The sequence below is a fragment of the Delphinus delphis genome, chromosome 6 (assembly GCF_949987515.2).
Source record: "Delphinus delphis chromosome 6, mDelDel1.2, whole genome shotgun sequence".
NCBI lineage: Eukaryota > Metazoa > Chordata > Mammalia > Artiodactyla > Delphinidae > Delphinus > Delphinus delphis.
Genome location: NC_082688.1, coordinates 104,795,871 through 104,812,636, shown reverse-complemented (window position 1 = coordinate 104,812,636; position 16,766 = coordinate 104,795,871). Strand labels below are relative to the sequence as shown.

General features: G+C 45.0%; 1 protein-coding gene across 3 annotated transcripts in view; it reads left to right on the top strand.

Moving 5' to 3' along the window:
- FBXO16 (F-box protein 16) overlaps window positions 1-16,225 on the top strand; it is a 57,084-nt gene extending 40,859 nt beyond the window's left edge. For 2 of the 3 annotated variants that reach the window (XM_060013611.1, XM_060013609.1), the window contains one exon: window positions 14,576-16,225. In XM_060013611.1, coding sequence (XP_059869594.1) covers window positions 14,576-14,749 — 174 coding nt within the window. In that variant the 3' untranslated portion in view covers window positions 14,750-16,225. Of the gene's footprint in view, window positions 1-14,054; window positions 14,081-14,575 lie in introns of all 3 variants that reach the window. The other variant, XM_060013610.1, reaches the window with a different exon arrangement.
- The last annotated feature ends 541 nt before the right edge of the window (window positions 16,226-16,766 follow it).

Here is a 16,766-nt window from a genome sequence, read left to right as displayed (position 1 = left end):
GCGCAGGCTCAGTAGTTGTGGCTCACGGGCTTAGTTGCTCCGCGGCATGTGGGATCCTCCCAGACCAGGGCTCGAACCCGTGTCCCCTGCATTGGCAGGCAGATTCTTAACCACTGCGCCACCAGGGAAGACCCTGATTTCCCTTTTAATTCTAGCACTGCCTCATCATAGCTGCTTCATTGAACCACCTTTTAGAGTGAATCACTGATAGAAGATGGGAATAAAGCCTAGATCCGATCACTAATGCTTTGTAATTTTGAAGGTGGTTTATTAAAATTATATAAATATCAGGAAATGCCCATTACCATTAGTTATTATAACAAAATTCCATACAGAACAAAGCAATGAAAAAATATAAACACCACAGGACAGCCGGGTATCATCTTAAACTTCAGAGATTTTCCGATCTTGTGTAAAGACGTGAAAAAAATTTTTTTGTTAAATCTTAACAGCTGACCCCATGATTCCTCTTTGGGAAGGGGAAGGAGGGAGCTGTCTCCCTGGGGGAAAGCCGCTGAGGGGCTTGTAGGGAGGGATGACACCTCGAGGGCTTGGATGCTGCAGGCACTTGGGCTCCAGAGGAGGAAAGCCTGCTGAGGCTGGAGATTAGAGGAAGACTTCGTTGCTTCTGCTCCTGCAAGGGGAGTGGAGGGGGAGCAGAGAGAGGGGAGGAGAGAGATAAGACCAGGAAAGAGAAGCCAGCCTGATGGAGAGAAGCTGAGACAGGGAAGGGGAGAGGGGCCAGGTTAGTGTTGGATAGTAACCCATCCATTCCCATCAAATTTATTCCCTATTACTGGGATGTAAACCCCGCCTTCCATCTCTCTAGTAAATTCTACTCAATTTACACATGGAAGCAAGGTCTCAAAAGTCTAGAAACCGGGGACTTTCCTGGTCGTCTAGTGGTTAGGACTCCACACTTCCACTGCCAGGGGCACGGGTTCGATATCCCTGGTCGGGGAACTAGGATTCTGCATGCCGTGTGGCACGGCCATAAGAAAAGGGGGGGGGGTGGGCAAGAATGGAAACAGGGGAAGAAGTTAGGAGAGATGCTGGTAGCTCAGACCAGCATGTTAGCGGTGGTATTGGTGAGGAGTGATCATATTCTGCATTGTGGTAGATTGGATGTGGCATGTGAAGAAAAGAGGAATAAAGGATGACTTCACTTTCTAATATTAGAAAGAAAAAAAAGAAGTCTAGAAACCTAGAAAGCCCTTCAGGACAATTCACAAAAACCAAGGGGGTGAGCTTTGGTCTTCCCAGGGCCTGGAATTGGGACCCCAGGGACCCCAGCTGATATCTTGTTTCTCGTCTGTTTTTGTTTTTCTTTTTTCTACCAAGTTAAGTATAAAAACAACTACCTTTTTGTCTCACACTCAACGGAGGTTAGAAGTCCTCACTTTCTAGGTTCTGATCTGGCCAAGAATTTCAAAAAGCTTGCTATTCACAGCATTCAGCTAAACACAAGTAACAAAAGCCTCTAATTGCCGGTTTACTGTTAATTGCTTTAGATAAGACCTTATCTTTTCCTGTGCTTTGCTAGCTCCAGCCTCTGCAGTTACCTTCTTGACCTCTTTCCAGGATAACCTGATTCTTAGTGTCTTGATAGTTTTGGGGTTTTTTTTAGGCATACTTTACAAAACATTTAATTCACCCATTTCAAGTGTGCAATTCAATAACTTTTAGTGAAATTAGCAAGTTGTGTATCCATCAACATAAATCAGTTTTAAAACATTTCATTTTAAAACCCCAATAAGATCCCTTATGCCTATTTACTCTTTTTCTTTTTAACATCTTTATTGGAGTATAATTGCTTTACATTGTTGTGTTAGTGTCTGCTGTATAACAAAGTGAATCAGCTATATGTATACATATATCCCCATATCCCCTCCCTCTTGCGTCTTCCTCCCACCCTCCCTATCCCACCCCTCTAGGTGGTCACAAAGCACCGAGCTGATCTCCCTGTGCTATGTGGCTGCTTCCCACTAGCTATCTATTTTACGTTTGGTAGTGTATATATGTGCATGCCACTCTCTCACTTTGCCACAGCTTACCCTTCCCCCTCCCTGTGTCCTCAAGTCCATTCTCTATGTCTGCATCTTTACTCCTATCCTGCCCCTAGGTTCATCAGAACCACTTTTTTTTTCTAGATTCCATATATATGTGTTAGCATACAGTATTTGTTTTTCTCTTTCTGACTTACTTCACTCTGTATGACAGACTCTAGGTCCATCCACCTCACTACAAATAGTTCAGTTTCATTTCTTTTTATGGCTGAGTAATATTCCATTGCATATATGTGCCACATCTTCTTTATCCATTCATCTGTCGATGGACACTTAGGTTGCTTCCGTGTCCTGGCTATTGTAAATAGTGCTGCAATGAACATTGTGGTACATGACGCTTTTTCAATTATGGTTTTCTCAGGGTATATGCCCAGTAGTGGGATTGCTGGGTCATATGATAGTTCTATTTTTAGTTTTTTAAGGGACCTCCATATTTTTCTCCATAGTGGCTGTATCAATTTACTTTCCCACCAACAGTGCAAGACGGTTCCCTTTTCTCCACACCCTCTCCACCATTTATTGTTTGTAGATTTTTTGATGATGGTCATTCTGACCAGTGTGAAGTGATACATCATTGTAGTTTTGATTTGTATTTCTCTAATCACATAATGATTAGTGACGTTGAGCATCCTTTCATGTGTGTGTTGGCAATCTGTATATCTTCTTTGGAAAAATGTGTATTTAGGTCTTCTGCCCATTTTTGGATTGGGTTGTTTGTTTTTTTGATATTGAACTGCATGAGCTGCTTGTATATTTTGGAGATTAATCCTTTGTCAGTTGCTTCGTTTGCAAATATTTTCTCCCATTCTGAAGGTTGTCTTTTCGTCTTGTTTATGGTTTCCTTTGCTGTGCAAAAGCTTTTAAGTTTCATTAGGTCCCATTTGTTTATTTTTGTTTTCATTTCCATTTCTCTGGGAGGTGGGTCAAAAAGGATCTTACTGTGATTTATGTCATAGAGTATTCTGCCTATGTTTTCCTCTAAGAGTTTGATAGTGTCTGGCCTTACATTTAGGTCTTTAATCCACTTTGAGTTTATTTTTGTATACGGTATTAGGGAGTGTTCTAGTTTCATTCTTTTACATGTTGCTGTCCAGTTTTCCCAGCACCACTTATTGAACAGGCTGTCTTTTCTCCACTGTATATTCTTGCCTCCTTTATCAAAGATAAGGTGACCATATGTGCGTGGGTTTATCTCTGGGCTTTCTATCCTGTTCCATTGATCTATATTTCTATTTTTGTGCCAGTACCTTACTGTCTTGATTACTGTAGTTTTGTAGTATAGTCTGAAGTCATGGAGCCTGATTCCTCCAGCTCAATTTTTCTTTCTCAAGATTGTTTTGGCTCTTCAGGGTCTTTTGTGTTTCCATACAAATTGTGAAATTTTTCTAGTTCTGTGAAAAATGCCATTGGTCATTTGACAGGGATTGCATTGAATCTGTCGATATCTTTGGGTAGTATAGTCATTTTCACAATGTTGATTCTTCCAATCCAAGAACATGATATATCTCTCCATCTGTTTGTGTCGTCTTTAATTTCTTTCATTGGTGTCTTATAGTTTTCTGCATACAGGTCTTTTGTCTCCTTAGGTAGGTTTATTCCTAGGTATTTTATTCTTTTTGTTGCAGTGGTAAATGGGAGTGTTTCCATAATTTCTCTTCCAGATTTTTCATCATTAGTGTATAGGAATGCAAGAGATTTCTGTGCATTAATTTTGTATCCTGCTACTCTACCAAATTCATTGATTAGCTCTAGTAGTTTTCTGGTAGCATCTTTAGGATTCTCTATGTATAGTATCATGTCATCTGCAAACAGTGACAGTTTTACTTCTTCTTTTCCAATTTGGATTCCTTTTGTTTCTTTTTCTTCTCTGATTGCTGTGGTTAAAACTTCCAAAACTATGTTGAATAATAGTGGTGAGAGTGGGCAACCTTGTCTTGTTCCTGATCTTGGAGGAAATGGTTTCAGTTTTTCACCATTGAGAACAATGTTGGCTGTGGGTTTGATATAGATGGCCTTTATCATGTTGAGGTAGGTTCCCTCTATGCCTACTTTCTGGAGAGTTTTTATCATAAATGGGTGTTGAATTTTGTGGAAAGCTTTTTCTGTATCTACTGAGATTATCATATGGTTTTCATCCTTCATTTTGTTAATATGGTATATCACATTGATTGATTTGCATATAGTGAAGAATCCTTGCATTCCTGGGATAAACCCCACTTGATCATGGTGTATGATCCTTAATGCTTTGGTAAGCTTTCTCACTTTTTCATCCCTGTCTGGGTCAAAAGAGGAGGAAAAAGGAATATTCTCTGAAGTGATTCCTGGTTCATGTCATGGAAAGAATAATGGTTTAAGAATCAGGACACCCAGGTTTCTAGCCTCAGCTCTACTGTTAACTAGCAGTCACTCAAGCTATTTGAGTTTTCATTTCCCCATTTATAAGTTTGAATTACATCTTTAAAGTCCATTCCAGGCTAAAGTCTGGATCTGTGGACCCCCATAGTTTCCTACCACATTTACTCTCTGCTCTCTCCTTATACCAAAAAAGAAGCCAGTATATTCATGAATTCTGATTGTAAACCAATAAAAACTGGTTTCTGTCTTCCATCTTTCTCTTTGAACTTTAGAAAACTTAATTAATTACAACAGAAGAATTTACAAAACACAGTTTATGCAGTGGCTTCCTTGCAGGCAATCTTTAATAGATTCCTTTCAAATTCTGACGAAACCCCCAGGTATTCGTTTTATAACGATTGTTTGGTTTGGATGTGCAGAGGTAAAAATATCTAAAGGAGAGGTTTTTATTTATTTAGTTCAGTGAAATTCCTGAGAATTCCATTTGGAAGGAAGAATAAGAAAGAGTATGGGCTTTGCGGTCTGAGAGACCTGGGCTTTTTTACTTAACAGCACAACTTTGGATAAGTTACTTAAGCTCTCTGAGCCTCAGTTTCTTCATCTATAAAATGGGAATAATGATACCTCCCTTGCAGGACTGTGGTGAGGACTAAATGCCACCAGGTATATATTAAGTACTCAATACATGTTCGTGTTCTCCCCCATTAAATACCGTCTTATTTTTCACTTTGCTGAACAAGAGCACAGCCTAGGGACTGAAACAGCCTAGGTTCAATGCCTGATCTCACAGTCTTAGCAGCTCAGTGATTTGGGCCCAATTGTTAGCAATCTCAGAGGCTCTGTTTCCTCGTCTGTAGAATGGAGTTAGTAACAACAGTGCTCAGCTCAGAGTAAGCTTCAGTAACTAGCAGAAGCTGTCGGAATCACACCAAATCATCATGGAGACAGGAGGGACCAGTGAGAGTGCTGACGGTGAGCAGCTGCTGAGACGCTGCTGAGCGGTCAGCCACGTGGCCAGGAGGAGGCTCCAACCTGTGGAATAAGCTTTGTTTCTCGCTTTTACCTTTACTTTCCCCACTTTTCTTTGTCTTCTTTCTCACAGTTTCCTCTGTGTAGAAAATAGTTGCAGCCAGAGCTATAGGAAATGTAAGCCATATATTTTCTTTTCCTGCCTGGCCTCCATAACATCTTCTGCCTGCTCGTTACTCCTCATCGGTGTGGGGGTTTTTTTTGTTTTGTTTTTTGCTTTTTTATTTAGCTGCGCCAGGTCTTAGTTGTGGCACGCGGGATCTTTAGTTACGGCATGCAGGCTCTAGTTTCTTGACCAGGGATCGAACCTGGGCCCTTTGCATTGGGAGCGCAGAGTCTTAACCACTGGACCACCCGGGAAGTCCCCAGTGTTGGGTTTTTGATTCCACGCTCCCAGATGGAATAGCGTGTGTTAAACTCAGCGCTGTGAATTCTGTCTTGTGCGGCTGCGCTGCCTACTAACTACAATATGGGCTTTTGTTAATTTCTGATACCTACAAGACCAAAAGGCTTCATTGCTAAGAATCCTGGGGGCAAAATTAACTCTCAGGAAGGGCCACTGCTTAGAGTCTTTGCATTTCTCCTTTGCCTCTGAAGGAGCATAGTTTACTTGTTCTGTCTTGTAGCCTCTTGTTTGATCATGCTACCCATAATAAATTACCCTGGCATTTCCAACAGGAGTGATTCTACCTGCTTCTCTTGCCCTGGGGCCAAATGGCTGCTTCTTTTTACTGAAGAGTTAAGCACAAAGTATTTGACAAAAATGAGCTTCTCTTGAGGATCTACCAGAAAAGAAGAACCGTGTTTATGAGTTATGTGATATTTTTAGTTATATACATATTAGTTATGACGGGTATTGTAATCACTGTTATTACTGGGGTTTAAAATATATATGTGTATATGTGGTGTATATGTATGTGCACGTGTAAAACATTTTGTAATACAGTATTTTACCACAAACTACAGTAGAAGCCAATATTCTACGACATGGATGTTTTGAAATATGAATACATGATCCCTACTAACAAACAACCATTGGAATGCGTTGGAGCACATCCCTACTTTATGCCACCTACTTGGGAGGCTGAATGGCACCATCACATAATCTTGGATTGATTTATTTATTATTTTTTTAATTTTTTGGCCACGCTGTGCAGCCTGTGGGATCTTAGTTCCCCCACCAGGGATCGAACCCGCGCCCCCTGCAGTGGAAGCATGGAGTCTTAACCACTGGCCCACCAGGGAAGTCTCACAAAATCATGGATTTAAGTTTCAAAACCCTGGCTAGAATTTTCTGCCTAGCCTTCCTCCACAGCTGACAGTTTCACCCCGAGTTAAAGACAAACCAAGAACAAAGACAGGCCTGGGGCTTCTTTAAAGCTGTGTTGATTATTTCTCGCTCACACCTTCCTCTGTTTCTCATAGAAGCAGAGTAAGCTAGGAGGAAAAGAGAGCACCCTCTTCGTCGGTGTCACCTGGAGGGGTGATCAGACCGTCCGGGCAGCCTTCTGGGCTCGTAGGCAGACAGAGGACAGCAGGGGTCCTCTGCACAGAATCCCCAGATGGTAAAGTCCCGGAAGCAGCTCCATCCTGGGGGTGAAGCATCCACTCAGCTGAAGCCAGGATGAACAGTCACCCCGCTTAGACTCTCCTCCTGGAAGGAAACCCTTCTGGGGCGGGGTCCTCCCCAGACATCTTCATCCCCACCAGTGGCCGTTACTTGTCACTCAGCTCCCAGCCTACGCTTAGGCCATTTACAGGGGTGAGTCGAAGCTGTGTTTATATGACTAAAATGAAAAACTCCTGATTTTATGACTTTCAAACGCAATAATCCATATTTACATACAGTATTACCACATCACCCCTGAACTGGGAGTCATCATAAAGTGCTGAGGGTAGATTTTTTTTTTTAAGTCCTTATTGAATTTGTTACAATATTGCTTCTGCTTTCTGTTTTGGTTTTTTGGCCCCGAGGCATGTGGGATCTTAATTCACCGACCAAGGATCGAACTCGCGCCCCCTGCAATGGAAGTGCAGAGTCTTAACCACTGGACCGCCAGAGAAGTCCTTTTTTAGCTTTTTTTTACCACATCACAGGCTTGGGAAGATTAAATGAAGTAATATAATGCCCAGCAGCCAGATATTTGCAATTATTATTGTTGTTGGTGGTGGTGTTTCTAGAAGAGTGATTGGCACCCTACAGGGCTATCACTGTTGTGATTCTATTTATCTGTTTTCCATATCCACCTACAGTACTCCTTTTTTGCCGTACGCGGGCCTCTCACTGTTATGGCCTCTCCCGTTGCGGAGCACAGGCTCCGGACGCGCAGGCTCGGCAGCCATGGCTCACGGGCCCAGCCGCTCCGCGGCATGTGGGATCTTCCCGGACCGGGGCACTAACTCGTGTCCCCTGCATCGGCAGGCGGACTCTCAACCACTGCGCCACCAGGGAAGCCCCACCTACAGTACTCCTTTACCTGATCTATTCTCTTAAGGGATCCATGGGTTTATCGAATGGTGTTGTTTGTATCAGTGATCATTTGCAAATGTCTGCAAATAACATAAATGGAGAACAAAAAAAAATTCAACTGGGGAGCGACAGACACAGGTCTATAGTATACACACTGGTATGCAGATTTTCCCTGTAACAGCCCTTCTTGGGCCTTAGCCTCCTGAGGAGCCCACCTCTTTCTGGGGTCACTCAGCCTCAGTAGCCTGTTGCCTTTCTCACTCCCTTCTCTGTGCCCAATAAAATGACATCCAGCCGGAAGATAGGAATTTTCTCTCCCTGCTTCATATTTCCCCTGCAAGGTGGTTTCAGCCATTGCCCTGAAATGAAAGAGAAGGAGAAGTCATTCATATGTGTATTCATTTATCCAACAAGTATTTTACAGCCACTGGAGGGAGCTCGAGGGATGTGTGACCCTAACAAGACCCAGTCGTGCCCTCGTGCCCTCGAGGGACTTAACAGGCTGAGGGGCAGGCTCCAGCCGCGTAGGGATGACTCCTGGGTATCTGGATTGGGCGATTGTGTAAAGGTTCATGCCATCTCCTACTGAGACTGGACATGCTTGGTGTGAAGTACCTGTGGGACGACAAGTAGGCGTATTGAGAAGGGAGCTGAATGTATGAGTCAAGAGCTTGGCGGGGAGAGCGGGGCGAGAAATATAAACCCAGCAGTTGAAGATTTAGGCACTGATTGCCCAGGAAGTGGGCTAAGAAAAGAACCCCAGAGAGTTCTGATGTGTGAAGCATGGCTTTCCATGCATCTTCTCCCATGTCCTTCCATTTAAAAACGTGACAGCAACATGGAGAGCAACTATTGTGTAAATATCTCTAGAAAAAGAACAGTAAGTTCAACTGATGAAAAAAATACATTTAGGGGCTTCCCTGGTGGTGCAGTGGTTGAGAATCCGCCTGCCGATGCAGGGGACACGGGTTCGTGCCGCGGTCCGGGGAGATCCCACATGCCGCGGAGCGGCTGGGCCCATGAGCCATGGCCGCTGAGCCTGCGCGTCTGGAGCCTGTGCTCCGCAACGGGAGAGGCCACAACAGTGAGAGGCCTGCGTACCGCCAAAAAATAAAAAAATAATAAATAAATATACATTTAAATTACCCGATTCTGTCTTTGTAGGAGCAGGTTGAGGAAAGGAATACTCTATGTGAAGATGCTCCGGTACTGGAATTACTGGTAGATTGCATGGCTGTCGACACCCTTAGCCCATCAGAAAACGGGTGAGGGCAGACAGACCTGCATATATGTAAAGATAATTTATATCAGGGACTTCCCTGGTGGTCCAGTGGTTAAGACTCCACACTTCCACTGCAGGGGGCGCAGGTTCAATCCCTGGTCAGGGAACTAAGATCCTGCATGCTGTGTGGCACAGCCAAAAAAAAAAAAAAAAATTATATCAGCATCGTTTCTAAGAGCAAAAGATTGTGAACAGCTCAAATAGCTATAAATTTGGCTCATCTGTAAATGGACTATAATACAACCCTTGAAAGATTGAGGAAGTTTTTTTTTTTAAGTTCCCTTATGCTTCTTTCTTTTTTAAATTTTATTTATTTGGTTGCGTCGGGTCTTAGTTGTGGCAGGTGGGTTCCTTAGTTGCAGCTTGCGGGCTCCTTAGTTGCAGCACGTGGGCTCCGTAGTTGTGACAGGCAGGCTCCTTGGTTGTGGCTCCAGGGCTCCTTAGTTGCAGCTCTCCAGCTCCTTAGTTGCAGCACACAGGCTCTGTAGTCGTGGCATACAAACTCTTAGCTGCGGCATGCATGTGGGATCTAGTTCCCTGACCAGGGATCGAACCCAGGCCCCCTGCGTTGGGAGAGCGAAGTCTTATCCACTGTGCCAGCAGGGGAATCCCCAAGGAAGTTCTTTAAGTACTGTTCATACATGCAGGCACACACACACACACACACACACTTACGCATACTCTCATATATATAGTGAACAAAAAGTGATGGTATATTACCAATTGTATGAAAAAGGAGAGGAGGAGAATATATTTGCATTTTATGTGTATATTTGCTTGCAATGTATAAAATATCTCTGGAAGGATACACAGGAAAAAAAGATCATCTTGGTTGCCCTTGAGGAAGAGAACTGGAGGACTCGGAGGTGAGTGGGGGAAATTTTTTTTCACTGTCCCTTTTTGTATCTTTCCAATGCTCAACTATGTAGAAAAGTAACCTGTTCAAAAATAAACAATTATTTTAAAAAAGAGAGAAAAGGAAAAAAAGTCAGTGGAGCTGTAGGCAAAAGCTCTTAAGAGAAGAATCCCATGTAGGATAGAAGTGTAGTAAAATATATCTTGCCTGGTCTCCAAGTGCTCAGAAGTGAAAGTTCTTGAAACCGCTTGAAACAGGGGTTCAACTAGCCTGCTAAGATAGTCCTTGTTAAGTCTCTGCACTGAAGAAATGGACTTTTCTGGGGGAAGGACCGAGACGGAGTTTCACAGCAAGGCAGCAGCCAAAGATGAATAGGAAGTAAAAGGTTTGATGAGCCCCAATGTGAAGGAAAACCCTAGTCTTTCCCTCCTGTTGTACGAAAAAACCTCAGCCCCGTCTATCTCCTAAGTGCTTCTTTTACTTCTCACACAAAACACACATGTCTGGCACTTCTGGTCACCAAGTGTGTGGGCGTTTTCCCCACACCAAGCAGTTCTCTGCAACACCAGCTGGGGGGCCTGCAATTTAACTCAGTTCCGGCACCATCTACCTGGAGACGGCGTCAGAGCCCACAGGATAAGGGCTCAGTCCCACAAGACTGCTCTCCGCTCTCCTCCCCCACACCGCAGTCACCAGTGTCACCTGTGCTTCTGACCAAGCAGCTATAGATCAGAGGTTCCAACGACCCCCTCCTTGGGTTTGATTAATTCGCTAGAGCGGCTCACAGAACTCAGGGAAACACGCTTGCCAGTTTATTAAAGGATGTGATAAAGGACACAGAGGAACTGCCAGATGAAGAGACACATAGGGCGAGGTCTGGGAGGGTCCCAAGCACAGGAGCCTCTGTCCCCGTGAAGTTGGGGTGTGTCATCCTCCCGGTGTGGATGTGTTACCTAAAAAACCGGATTTGCCTTTTGGTGGGTGTCGAGCCAAGAAACATGGCCAAACCAAAGAATGGGAGAAGGAAGGAATTATTATCTGCAGCAAGGAAGGAGAGGGACTTCCCTGGTGGTCCAGTGGTTAAGACTCCATGCTTTCACTGCCAAGGGCCCAGGTTCAATCCCTGGTCAAGGAACTAAGATCTCACAGCGCACCAAAAGAAAGGAGAACACCAGGGATCTTTCCCAAGCTGTGCCTCCCTGAATAGCAAAATTGGGGAAGTTTGAAACTAAGGATACACTCATATTCATGAAGGGTCTTAAGCAGTGGAAAATTCAGTGTAGAATTGGGGCAAAGGTTGACAGAGTGCAGGCTTCAACTGACTGAAGTCACGAGGGTCAGAAGAGGTCAACGTCATCATTCCATCCTCCACCTGGGTGGCGGCCTTACTTTCCGCCCCCAGAGATATGTATGTACTCAATGATATGTATCAGAGTGTTATGTATCTCTTTTTTTTAAAACATCTTTATTAGAGTATCATTGCTTTACAATGGTTAGTTTCTGCTTTATAACAAAGTGAATCAGTTATACATATACATATATCCCCATATCTCCTCCCTCTTGCGTCTCCCTCCTACCCTCCCTATCCCACCCCTCTAGGTGGTCACACAGCACCGAGCTGATCGCCCTGTGCTATGCAGCTGCTTCCCACTAGCTATCTATTTTACATTTGATAGTGTATATATGTCCATGCCACTCTCTCACTTCGTCCCAGCTTACCCTTCCCCCTCTCCGTGTCCTCAAGTCCATTCTCTACATCTACATATATCTCTTGAGAATCTAGGACTCTTTTATCACAGAACCATTGTTTCTTGACTGCTTTTTCCTTTGTTCCCTTAAGATCATTAATTACTGAGACCTGTTCAAGGGCAAGCATTGTGGCCAGGCTTAGATCACAAAATGGCTTAGGTCAAAATGGGTTCTCTTGTGTCAAGAAGGCCATGCCTGGTTCCCTTTTCTCCGGGGACCCCCTACCCTTTCTGCTTATAATACCCAATGTTAGTGTAAAAGAAATTTCCAGTTATTTTAACCAGATCATCAGATGCGCTGGACCAGGACCCAAGACTGTCAGATTTGTACCCTTTTATATAACTTCCCCATATTTTGCCCTTAGATCTTGTCTTTTCTCTTGTAATGATGGACATTAAAGTCTTAAAATGAAAAGGGTCTGCAAACTTGTTTTCAGGGACAGCAAGGAAGCCTGTATAGTCAGGCCACTCAAGATGGCTGTTCTCTTGCTCTCTGTAAGTCCTCTGCCCTACCAGGGCCTGCGTCACCTATATCTGACGCATGTGACTGACCTTCCTATGTACTTGCCTCCGCCCCAGCTAGTGATTGTTCTTATCAAAGGGGTGGTGAGGGGCGTGCCTCTCTGCTGGTTTCCCTGGTAACCAATGAGCCCACCTGACGTCATTTTCCCTATAACTGGTAACCTCCCGCCCCCCCCCCCCCCCCCCCCGCCCTTGGAGCGGAGACTGCCGCCATATCGTGTCTGCCGCTTGCTGCAAATGGGGGTACCTTGCTTCAGACATGTAAGCTCCCCCATCCATTAAACCATTGATGTCTCTGTTGTTGACCTCGGGCTCTTTTTTCAGTCTTGAACTTGGGGAAGTGCAGGGCCCATAGGCCTGCAGGGTGCAGCCGAACAGGTGGACATAACGAGACCATCTTCGGGAACCCATCTAGGAGGGATGAGAAACCCACAATCTGAGTAGGTGGTGACGGTTACTAGGAGGAGAGGAGGGGGGTGGGGGAGTCCCTGGGACGTGCCAGGGTGGAAGAGGCAAGCTTGAGGGGAGCCTGCCTGGGCCTGTGAATCTCCCTGGGGGACTTAGGAGAAAGGGTTCCTCAAGTACAGTGATAAATTATGCTTTGCACTGTAATAGGATTAAATTTGAAACTGTTACAGATGAGGTGTTACTAGCCCATTCTTGTATCACAGAAAGCTAGGCTTTTTCTCCATTCAACAGGTATTATTTTATTTTCATTGTTCCTAAAATGATACAAAGGAAGGCTTCTGTTTGTTCTCTTACCTTATGCTGATCTTAGAACAGCACAAAAATACTGACTACGCGGATCTTGAAACAACACTGAAAACTTCAAACATGGGAAGATGATTTACTCCCATTCCTTCCCCCTTTCCTCTTGGATTCGAACAACTGGCTATGTTTAACCCCAGCTTTGCCTACTCTTTCCCAGAAAAGTCACCAGCAAACATGGATGGATCTACTAAAGGCAGGACTGTAGATTCAATAGGGTGTGGGATTCCAGCTTTGTTCTCAGGGAACTGACAGTCTCATCAGGAGACAACAAATTATTGGGTTGGCCAAAAAATTCGTTCAGGTTATCTATGTTCCAGAAGAACCCGAGCGAGCTTTCTGGCCAACCCAATACATTCAGAAACGGGTACTAACGCCCGAGAGCATACGTTCAGTGCTAAGTTAGGGGTCTGGATAATAATGGCTTGAGGAATGCAGCTGAGGCAGAAATCCCTGAGGGTCAATACACTGAAGCTTCTAGGAGAAGGGGAGCCTCCAAGGACAGATTTAGAGAAGGAGTAAAGAGAGCACCTGAGGCAGGCGGAGGGTGTGGGCGAGACCAGCCCGTGTGGCACACCTCTGTGGAGGAAGAGGCACCTGGTTCGCTGGAGACAGCAGTCACGGCGGAAGCAATTTCTGATTCAATGACAGTCTAAAGTAGGATTTTCCCCGGATTAATAGAAACCCTGTGCGTTGCAAACGTAGCCGTCAGGGCATTAGAGGGATGTAATGGATGAGCTGACTGCTGGGACTTGGCTGCTGAACGTGCAGTCGGGGAGGGGGACAGTGTTTGTGGAAGTTCAGCATCTGTGTATCTGCCAGCCCTCCTATGTCGCTCTGCACACAGCCGGGGCCAAGATGCGGGTGAGCATACATCCCTCCCGTTCCCTGCAAGCTCAGCTCGTATTATTTCTTTCTCTTGTTCTCTCCATTCTTTCCTCTCTCCGCTCACGGCCAGATGTCGAGGAGAAATCCTTTCTCGCTGTGAGTTTTGGTGGGAGTGTCAACCTGTGACATTTGCCTTTTGTGTGCATGCCCAGGTTAGTCGGGAGGATAAACGATGGGAACTCTACCGATACCCACCCGGTCTAAGAATCCCAAGTCTCCAGACCCAGCTCTCATGCCTTTTAGCTCCATGAACTTGTGCTGGCCCTTAAACTACCTGTCCTTCAGTTTCCTTTATTTGTAAAATGGAGATGTTAATACCTCCCTACCTACGTCGCAGAATTTTCTTGAGATTCAAATGAAATATAGTTGTAAGAGCACTTTGGAGACTAAGGAACTTCTTATTAGTAACTCAAGGTGAAGATGGTGGGGACGGGGTGTGGGGGGAAGGTGGTGAAGTTGGGAAACTCAATACATCCCATCCGGCCCGGTGATTTTATAAAATCGTTTTTTATCATTTAAATCATTTTAACTATATAGCTTTTTTGGATGTTTTAACGACTCTCACTCTCGTGATATCTTTTTCCTCCCTAGATATCCCTAAGTGCAGAACCCAGCACCCCCCTACACGTTCCAGCTCGTCTTGCTTGGCTTCCACATCGACCAGTGGGGCTCCCAGCCACTGAAGCAGCAACAAAAACTCTCATCAGCATCTCCAGAGACACTCTGGGCTCCAATCATTACCCCAGGCCTTCCAGCCAAAGTTGATTTAAAAATGTGAAAGGATTTTTCTAGAAATGACAGGCTGCTCTACATGGAGAGTTGCATGTTACTTGGCTCCTTTATTAGAAACAGTTTAGGTACCTTATTGTGAAAGTGAGTCCTACACTATTTCGGTAAAAGGTATTCATGGCACAGATGTTGACGTCTTTACAAACTGAGATAGAAATGTGATGATAGATACCATGGGGTTGATAAAGGGACATACGATAGCACCATTGGTGAGACTGGGTATGTGAGGCAGGATCCCAGAAGGATACGGCCAGCACACTCCCAAGGCTACTTGAGCAGTTTAATGATGGGAGTGTTTTTCCTAGGGCTGCCGTGACAAACTACGGCAATCTGAGTCCACTCAGGCTGCTGTAACAAAAATACCATTGACGAGTGACTTATAAACAACAGACGTTTATTTTCTTACAGTTCTGGAGGCTGGGAAGTCCAAGATCAAGGTGTGGGCAGGGTTGGTTTCTTCTGAAGCCTCTCTCCTTGGCTTGCAGATGGCCATCTTCTCCCTGTGTCCTCACACGGTCATCCCTCTGTGTGTGTCTGTGTCCTAATCTCCTCTCCTTATAAGGACACAAGTCCGATTGAATTAGGGCCCACCCATATGACTTTGTTTTACCTTAATTACCTCTTTGAAGATACAGTCACATTCTGAGGTCTCGGGGGTTAGGACTTCAACATAGGAATTGGTGTGGGGAGGTTACAGTTCAGCCCTTAACCCACACTGTGGGCGGGGTTAAGAGAATCAAGACGAGATGGTGAAGCCCCTGGAAACTAGCAACAGCAGAAGCCTTTATCATCCTTTGGCCTGAAGAAGCAAAAGAGAAAGGGCATGCTATTCCTAGAACCCAGTGAGAGCTGTAGCCACGGGAGAGGGACTGCCCAGCCTATGGTATATGGTGGAGGAACGCAGCCATGATGGAGACCAGGGCCTAGCAGGGAGGGAGGGAGAAGACCCACCCCTCTCTCTCGCCACTCTTCACACTCCAACAGCACTTCCCTTTGGACAAACCCACCTGGAAGTCAGAGAACAGAGAAGCCTGGGGGATGCAGCTCATAGGTGTCAGCCTTTGAGCCAGGGAACAGGCTGACAGGTGTGGCCAGGAGTGGGCGGGGAGGGGTAGGATTTGAGTGGGACGATGAAGAATCACCAGCATGATGGTGGAAACATAGACATTTCCAAAGGAGGAATTGTGATGCATATTCAGGCAACGTAAATGGGCTTTAAAGAGTTACTGGAAAACAGAAAATGCTACTTAACTGCAAAAATATAAGTCACACATTCTAAACTAAACCACCTGCTCATGTAACCATTTCCAGGTCCCAAAAGTGACCATTCTAGGATACTTATTTGCGTAAGTAAAGCAGAATGGTAGAAAAACAAATATGTTTGTCAATCTTGTCATGTTGAACACTTACGTTCTTACTTTATATACTGTAATGTAGGTATTTTCGAATGGTTCAAAATGGTGACCTGGCAGCATGGCCCAGGATACAGTGGTTTGGATGCCCAAGTGCTCGGTGGAGGACAAAACATGACCAACTTATAATTGATGGGTTGGCATCACCCAGGATGAAGCCAGTATGTGGCTCTGAGGCAGAGAAGAAAGAAGACACACCCAGAAGGAGACCTTGTGTTCTTTCCATGGGCAAAGCGGATGGCTGTCAGTTAGGGTTTCCTCTTCCTGGGGCCTGAGCCCTCATGGTCAGCCCCCAGGAGCCAGGGGCAGCTGTGTAAGCTGGGGGGGGGGGGACCTGCAGCTCCAGGATTCTGCCCTGCTTTGTCCCAGTGAACTCCTGTGAATATGTCAGGAACCAGTCATGTTGGAGGCCTATGTCTGAATGGGCCAGTCTGGAGTAAGTCCCCAGCCCTTTCTGGAATAAACCAGGATATCCTGGGGCAAGGACATAATCAAGAGAAAGAAGGGCTCGTCTGGTACAAGCGGCCCCATCTTGTCTAAAGCTGTATTGGGTTATCTATTCCTGTGAAACAAACCGACCC